The sequence below is a fragment of the Cajanus cajan genome, chromosome 6, assembly GCF_000230855.2.
Source record: "Cajanus cajan strain Asha chromosome 6, NIPB_CcT2T_4, whole genome shotgun sequence".
NCBI classification, from domain to species: Eukaryota; Viridiplantae; Streptophyta; class Magnoliopsida; order Fabales; family Fabaceae; genus Cajanus; species Cajanus cajan.
In genome coordinates this window covers 32,951,523-32,960,592 of record NC_138522.1, presented here as the reverse complement: position 1 = coordinate 32,960,592, position 9,070 = coordinate 32,951,523, and the positions used below count along the sequence as shown (strand labels likewise).

The following is a 9,070-nucleotide window of genomic DNA, read 5'->3' as shown; positions in this document are numbered from 1 at the left end:
AGTGGTAAGGAATTCTTGTAGTGGGTTTCTACAAGGGGTGCTTTCTTGGGGTCAAGAAAGTGATTATCTTGAATGTAGGAGTGTATGCATGTGTGGTATGCTTGTAAAACTTCTTCATTAAGATAGTGGAACAAATCTTGATCAGGTTATGATTGAGGACTGGATGTAGGTCACATGTGGAGTGGCTGAACCAGGATAAAAGACTTGTGCAATCTTCTCTTACCCTTATCCTTTACTTTGAGTATTCTTGATTAACATGTTTGTATGCACAACATTGTTTTAAACTGAATCAAAGTATTGCATATTGATTGCTCTTAACTTTGAATCTTATTAAAGATTAATCAAGAAAGCATATAGGATTCATTCTTTATTAACAATTCTTTAAGGAACTTCTTTGGAAATTCATATTAGAAAAGTTTGAATTGAAATAAAGATCCTAAGAACTCTAAAAAAATTTTAAAGTGTCATAGAATCCAATTCACCCCCCTCTTGGATTGAGCCATTCTTTTCTAACACAACTAGGGGAAGGTCCTCTAAGCCGCAATCCATCGTGGCTTGACGAAAACCCTGTATCAAATAATGGGGATGAGGATTGGTACCTTTTTTGTCAAAAGGTGATAATATGTCATTAAAATCACCAATGATACACCAGGGGTGGTTTGAGAGAGAGGCAAGATGTCTAAGCAAGTCCTAAGAGTCTTTTCTCTTACGTCTCTCAAGGTAACCATAAAAACTGGTAAGCCTCCAATGATTGTCATTTTGATCTTTAACATTAGTGTTTATGTAATTTGAATTGGCTTGGGTTATAGTAATGTCAAAGCTATCATTCCAAAGAAGAGCGAGCCCACCACCACGACCAATCCTATCAATAGCAAACCAGTGGTTGAAATTCAAAATGTGACTCAAATCTTTGATTCTATCAGAGTTGACCATGGTTTCACTCAAAAGAGTATATCAGGCTTATATGAGCGGGTAAGGTCCCGTAATATTGGAATTGAACGCTTGTGCTTGATTCCACGGCAATTCCAGCTTGTTAAACTCATAATTCCTGGCAGCCCTGAGTGCTAGGGATTGCAGATAAAAAAGTTAGATTGTTGTTTTCATTAGAGTCATCCATGTCAGCTTGAACAGAATCTTTATGATGTTCTAGGTTGATACTAGGTTCCTGTCTTCTATGTTTCTTATCAGTTCCAACGATAACCTCATTAGCGTGTGGGTGCAATTCATTGGTAGGATCCGCAATTTCACGCATGTTATCTTGATATTTATAGTTATCATTTATGGTATTATTTTCATCCCAAAGCCATCGTTCTCCTCCGAAGTTTGGGATTTGGCGAAGATCAGCACGCAGTTCTGGGCCCCAAAGACGAATGCCATCATCGTCTTCTTGTTCAAAGAGTCTTGGACAAAACTTGTCATTGTGACCTAGAATACCACAAATAAGAAAACTGGCCAATTTTTTCATACTTAAAAATAACGGTCTTCCATTCTCCACCTTGTTTCTTAATTTTCTTATATTTTTCCAGAGGGGAACAAATGTCTTTTTTGATGCATATACACATGTAGGATTTCCATAAAGAGGCATTGTGCTTGGAGTCATAGTCAATAAAAATTCCTAGGCTATTTCCTAGAAGTTCACCTATATTTTGAGACATGAAACCTGCAGGTAAATTATGAACTTGAACCCAAACATCTACGTGGTTTAAAGGGATATCTTTTGGAATATCACCTTCAAAAATTTTGCTTACAATAAGGATGTTGTTTTCAAAATTCCAGGGGCCATTATCAAGGACATGCTTAAGATCTAAAGGATGATAAAACTGAAATAAAAAGACACTTGGTTTAAGTTCAGAAATAGAAACGCCTTTACCAGGACGCCATATGCTAGCCATACGAATCTTCATTATATGAGTACGAATGGGTCTTTTAGTAAGGAAACGACCCACATGACTCAAGTTAACCAGGTTAGAGGTACCTCCGTCATCATCGTCTTTGATGATTAAGCCTTCAAAATTTTCATCCAGGGAGTCCATAGTTTTAACGGAATCAGATATTGACTTAATGTTTTGTAGACAAAGTTTTAAAAGAAAAAACTTGCAGCGATATAAATTGAAAGCAAGAAAGAAAAAAAAAAGTCACATGCAAAGATGCGAAGATGGTTCTAAGAGAGCCTGAGATGATTTCTTAAACTAGGCTTTACGTCGAATATACAACATGAAAATATGGTGAACAAGAAAAATGAAAAAGTCCAGAAAGAGAAAAGAATGAAAAAAGAAAGAAATGGTGAAATGATAAAAGATCTTGAAAGATTCAAAAGTATGAAGAGAAAGTTCATGCAAAAATTGTCAAAAAAGAAATCAAATAAAATGAGAGATATTTAATATGTAATGCAAGCAGGACTACGTAAAGAAACTACAAGAAACGCATACAGGTAGCAAAAAATAATGAGAAATGTACAAAAAGATACGTAAAATCAATCATGATGAATAAGAGGTGAAAAAGAAACCCTGCAACAACTACAAGAAGAAGAAATGATTATGAGAGAGAAATCGGAGAAGCGACTACGAGTTTAATTGCTCACACAAGAGGAAAAAACTCTCACGAACGGAGAGAGTGAAAGCTCTCACAGGAATATGTTATAAAATTTAACTACAAAATACTTGTTTTAGAAAGAAAAAAAGTTATTATGCATTTAAATTTTAAATTAAGATAAAAAAAATTAAAAAATAATAGTGTATGTATTTCAAGTAAATCAAGAAAAAAACGTAAGTTGTTACTAACTTCTTTTTGAATATTTTATATTTTATATTTTTACTTTTTCTAGTTTTATTCATATTTTGAGGTTCCACTTTACCTCTAACATATTTTAAAGTGTGGAAGAGTGAAATTGGAAAAAAAAACAAAAACTTCTTCTTCCATCTCTAGTCCTTCATGTTTCAATAGCCAAACTATATATTTAAAGTGATCTTTGAGGTTAGTGTATTTAAAGTTCTATTTTTAATATTACTTTATTAGAATTATTTTTAATTTTCAATGACAAATTCAATATTTTAATTTTTATCTACTTATTTTATTTTTATGTTTAGAAGAAACATTGTATGTTATGAACATTACATTAGTTAAAATTATATTGATTTTAGTTGTAGTAATGGAAATGTATTTTAAAAGAAAATCATTTTCAGAGCAATCATCTTCTCCTCAAATACCTGTTGAAAAAGAAGTCAAATTGGGTCCATCTACCAAGAAAAGATTTTTAGAATGTGATTTGGAAAAGCTTCTTGATGATCCTTGTCTAAGGCCAAAAATTTCAAATTATCTTCCGAGTGATAGAGATGAAATTGGAAGATATTATTTGTAAAAGGGCCTTTGACAACCAAAAGAGATAAATTTTTCACAAAGACAATTTGGAGATACCATTAGTAAATTTAATTCGGATTAGTATTTAAAATATGGAAGTTGGTTAGAATATAGTCAAAAGGAGGATGCAACATATTGTTTATATTATTATCTTTTGAGATCACATGTTGGGGGAACACAAAGATAGTGGTGATGTATTCATAACTGAAGGTTTTACAAATTTGAAAAAAAAAGTGAGAGGTTTCAAATTTATGTTGGAGGTCTAAATAATTTTCATAATCAAGCATGAAGGAATTGTCAATCTTTGATGAAACAAAAACAACATATTGAAGTTACAATGTGTAAGCAGTATGATCAAACTAAAAAGGAATATCAAATTCATTTGACTTCAATAGTTGATTATATTTGATTCTTATTATGCCAAGGATTAGCTTTTCATGGTAATGATGAGTCAATGTTATCAAGTAATAAGGAAAATTTTCTTGAACTTTTAGATTTTCTTGTTGACCACAATGAAGTTATTCATAAAGTGATAAAAAAAATGTTCATGGAAAACTAAAATTGATAGCTCCTACAATACAAAAAGATAGTTAGATCTGCAGCTAGTGAAAATACTAAATCTATACTTGATATTGTTAATGTTTCTAATACTAATGCTTTATCATTAAAACTAGCTTTGGAGTCATTGTTTTCAAAATATGGATTAAATTTATCAAGGTTGCGTGGACAAGGATATGATGGAGCAAGTAATATGCAAGGTAAATTTAATGGTCTCAAGAGCTTGATATTAAAAAAGAACTGTTTTGCATTTTATATTCATTGTTTTGTCCATCAACTTCAATTAACTCTTGTTACAGTGGCAAAAAAAAATATGTTGGAGTTGCATTATTTTTTAACTTGGTTGCTAATATTTCTAATGTTGTTGGAGCATCATGTAGGTGTTGAGATATTATTCGAGAAAGTCAAATTGCAAAGGTGAAAAAGACATTGCAGAATGGAGAAACTCTAGTGGATGTGGCTTGAATCAAGAAACTACAATCAAGAAGGCGAGAGATACTAGATGGACCTCACATTATGGTACATTACTTAGTCTACTTTCCTTGTTCCCTTCTATGATTGATGTGCTTGAAATAGTTGAGGAAGATGACATAAGTTTAGAGCAAAAGGGTGAAGCATGTGCTTTATTGAATTCTATGCAAACTTTTGAATTTATTTTCACCTGCACTTGATGAAAAATATTTTAGGGATTACTCATGAGTTATCTCAAGCATTGCAAAGAAGTAATCAATATATTGTAAGTGCTATGAAATTAGTTTTAGTGTCCAAACAAAGATTACAAGCAATGAGAGATGATGCTTGGTCTTCTTTGCTCAATAATGTTTCATCATTTCGTGAAAAACTTAACATTGTGGTTCTAAATATGAAAGACACTTTTGAAACACAAGGAAGGTCAAGGCTCAAAGTAGAACAAGTTTCTAATCTACACCATTTTCAAGTTCAATTATTTTTTTAAGTGATTGATCGACAACTCCAAATGTTAAACAACCGTTTAACAGAAGTAAATATCGAGTTGCTTCTTTGTGTAGCATGCTTAAATCCAAGAGATTTATTTTGTACATTTGACAAGGAGAAGTTGATTCGATTTGCTCAATCTTATTGTTTTGAATTTTTCTCCTATTGAACTTTTGTTATTAGATAACCAACTTGAAAATTATTTCACAACTATATATTTTGACAGTGCTTTTTCAAAATTAGAAAGGATTGGTGATCTTTTTATGAAGCTTGTGGAGATAAGAAAATATGTTGTATATCCGTTGGTGTATTTACTTTTAGAGCTAACCTTGATACTACCAATGACAACTATATCAGTTGAAAGAGTTTTTTCTGTTACGAATATCATCAAGAATTAGATGCGAAATAGAGATGAATGATTAAATGATTGTTTAGTTACTTACATAGAGAAAGAGATTTTTTGTAGTATTAAAAATGAACAAATCATTTAATGTTTTCAAGTTATGAAAACCCACAAAGAACAATTATGGATTGTATTTGTCTTTATAAAAATTTTATTTTATATTTTAAACACCATAAATTATAAAAATTTATGTAATTAAATATTATCTTCACTACTTAAAATTTTTGAATTCATCACTGAATCGACGTAAAGGTTATTATGTAGGAGTTGAGAGACACATGTCTTTGCGCTCCATTTTGGTTCAATTATTATTATACGTATTAATGAAAAAAAATATAAATAAAAGTCCTAAGGAAAATTATAAATAAAACTCCTAAAGCAAATTTTTGAACATACGCTGAAATTTGGAGGGAGAAATTTTAATCACAATCCCCATATATTGAAGCAGATAAATTAAATTATAGAGATTTGCGGCTATATACGATTTTAGGAACAAAGCTATAGCAGTGTGGGGTTGAGCCGTTGAGGTAGATTTTATTTATTTATTTATAATATTTAATTTATTTTATGAAGGCCAGTGGGTTGGGCCTTCACTGCTCGATGAAGCCCAATTAGTTGGACCCTATATCCTACATGAGCTGCTATTTTATTATTATTTTGTTATATTCTTCCTCTGCTGTGCTGGGTAGAGTATAGTGTTCAAAGACCGAGGAAGGAAGAAACGGTGATGGAAGAGGCAGAGGAGGAGCAACGTCGTCGTTTAAAGCTCGAAGAGGCCCTTGAAATCCACTCCCTCAGACGCATCATTAGTGCTTGCCTCAAGTATTGCTCCTTCCCTTCGGTTTTTAAAATGCCCATTCGACCATCTTAGCCAAAATACACTGTTACTTTTTATTTTATTTTTTTTCAATAAAAGATTTAATAGCAACCGCAAAATGTTCCCCAAAGAAAAAACAAGTGAAGGAGTTTTTATTTATTTATTTTTCTACTTCACCGTTTGGTTTTATTTTCGTGTGTCAAGTGAAAAATAAACATGTAGTTGATTGGAACGGTTTCACTGCATAGTCGACCATGTTCATCTAAACCCATAGCAAGAAACCGTTTGTTTTGTTGCAAAGTTTTTATTTATTTATTCATTTATTTATTTTATGAATTATACAACAGAGGGCGCGATAAATCGTTGTGCAATTATTAATTCTCTGGTTTGGAGGGAACAAAGCTTTTATTTTTCACTTTTGAGAGGTCTTACAGGAAGCTTCCACCTGCCCATAAGGTATTTTTGTACTCCGCTTTTGCTTTGTATTCTGGTGGGCACGACTTTGATGTTTGATTGTTCAGTTTCTTATGGGTTGATTGTGCACTGTTTCTTGTTTCTGGCGGCACTATCAGACTTGTTTTGAACTGTGGTACCAGTCTCTAAGGCCTCACAGAATAGGATAAAACTTGGATGCAATTCCTTTAGTGTTTTTGGTGTTAGTTTTTCAATTGGAATTGGTGTTTCATCTTTGTAAATTATGCTCAACCTATTATGCTAACATTAATTATGTGGATTGCTGAATGAGGTGAAACTATAATTCTAACGGTTGAATAGTACTAGAAACATCTAAAGAATTGAATCTAAGTTTTTTCCTAGAGTAATGTTATTACCTCGGTATAACATTGTTATGTTTGACTTGTTACCTGTTGAAGATCTCACATCAATCATAATAGTGTATATAAGTGGAGATCAATCCTCACCTTACTACCCAATTTTTTAAGGTTGAATTACGCTTCTAATCCACTCTCTTAAGATGTATCAAAGCCTATATCCTAGTGATTATTGATTTTTGCTTGGCGTATTGTGCCACTCACTATCGGATCACCTGCAAATGTTTACTCATGTAAACTTCACGTTTAAGATGTTTAGTCTTCGATGTGAGAGATGTGTGTTGGAGATCTTATATCAACTAGAAATAAAGATAAACTAGTGTATATAAGTGGGAAACAATTCTTACATTATTAGCTGATTTTGTAAGGTTGAGTTAGATTCCTTATTCACTTTCTTAAGATTGCTTCTTCCTAAGCTTGAGCAAGATGGTACACTTTGGCTAATTTAGACTGCATGGTTAGAGTTTGTTGAGCTTGTCTCTTTAGGATCATGCATGAATTAACTAACCACACTAATTGCATATGCTATGTTAGGCCTGTGCTTTATGTTGTATTGTCTCAGTCCATTGCCTTTTACTTCTATGTTATATTTAATTTTGGTCTAGAATAGTCTTCATTTTGCCATATTGTAAGTAGTCATCATTGCATACCGTGTTGTGCTCACCTTTTCTGTCTGGGATCTCTTGTCTTATGTTATACAGATGGCATCCTCAAGCAAGCGTCCTCGCTCGGATCAACCTGGTCTGCCTCCTCGCAAGCCTAGCCGACCCTACTCCCGCCAATTCCTCACCAAGCACAACGAGACTTATTTTGCTACGGTGAGCAGTAGGAAGTTCATCCTGGAGAGGCGAGTTGAATTAGAGGATGATGAGGCCCCTGAGTTCCAGAATGAGCTCACCAGGCGCCATTGGGACAAGCTTGGCTCCTACCCCCTTCCGGCCAACATTGCTGTGGTCAAGGAGTTTTATGCCAATGCCCTACGACCAGAGGAGGCTATTGTTCCCTATACCAGCTATGTGCGGGGTGTGCGAGTCCCCTTTGATGCCCACACGATTAATAAATTCTTGGGGACTACACTACGACCTGATGAGCAATGTGAGTATGGGCAATTTGAAGGCGGGGCAATAGCGGTCGAGGTGGCAGAGGCTACGATGTGCATGCCGGGTACTAGCTTTCATAGGAACCGGGCTCAACAACCCTTGCACGTGAAGCGTCGTGATCTACTCCCTGTGGCGAGGATTTGGTCAGCGTTGATCCATGCCAACATCCTCCCCTGCTCGCATGTCTCTGACCTACATTGGAGTCGGGCTATGCTGATGCATTGCATTATGACCGGGCGGACCGTGGACATTGGCTTCATTATCTGCGTGGAGATTTCTAACTGCGCCAATGCATCACCCTCCGCAGCCCTTGGACATCCCTCCCTAATCACTCAGTTATGTCAACTTGCTGGTGTGGATGTCCATGCACCACCATTTGAGGGTCCTGGCCGGGCGATTGATAGTCGTTACATCTCTACTTATTGCCAGGATCGTTTGCCACCTGCTGTTGTGCCGGAGCCCATTCACGTTGCTGGACCCCAAGAGGACATGCCCATGGATGATGCTCCTGCACCGGACCCTCCACTCACTTTCCATCAGCGTTTTGACGCTCTTGAGGGTCGGTTGGACACTTTAATGCTGCAACAGGAGTCCCTCCACCGCGGCCAGCTCTTCCTTCTGGATGTCTTTCGGAGTTTTGCTCTACACTCCGCGACCGCTCCCAGCTACCAGTTCCCTTCTGTTGCGGATTATCATGCCTATACTGGTTGGCTTGGGGACCAAGACCCTTTCTTTAGGGGGGGTGGAGTTGCTGCTAATGATGTTGATGGTGTGGATGAGGGTGGAGCAGACCCCGGAAATGATGATGAACAGGCTCCATAGACGGATGCAAATGGAGTCTACCTTAGTTCACCTTTATGTCTATTGTAGTTTATTTTTGTCTTTTATTTTCAGTGATTTAGCTTTGATTTAGTTGTTCTTGTTTCAAACTTTGTGGTTAGATTTAGTGTTTTTGTGATTATTCTGGTTGGTTTACTTTTTGTGACTATTCTGCTTATAGCACGGTTATTGATCTTATTCGTACTTGCTGTGTTGTGGCCAATTCTGGATT

At 35.3% G+C, this 9,070-nt stretch overlaps 1 protein-coding gene across 1 annotated transcript; it reads left to right on the top strand.

Annotated features, from left to right (window-relative positions):
- The first annotated feature begins 5,932 nt into the window (after positions 1 to 5,932).
- Positions 5,933 to 9,061, top strand: LOC145949170 (uncharacterized). The gene is made up of 3 exons (XM_083076924.1): positions 5,933 to 6,094; positions 6,437 to 6,545; positions 7,621 to 9,061. Exon 3 carries the CDS (start codon positions 7,621 to 7,623, stop codon positions 8,839 to 8,841), a length of 1,221 nt encoding a protein of 406 aa, XP_082933050.1. The 5' UTR covers positions 5,933 to 6,094; positions 6,437 to 6,545; the 3' UTR covers positions 8,842 to 9,061.
- The last annotated feature ends 9 nt before the right edge of the window (positions 9,062 to 9,070 follow it).

Bases quoted from the DNA above. Each gene is read 5' to 3' on its own strand.
- LOC145949170 (XM_083076924.1), top strand. From the start codon at position 7,621: ATGGCATCCTCAAGCAAGCGTCCTCGCTCGGATCAACCTGGTCTGCCT.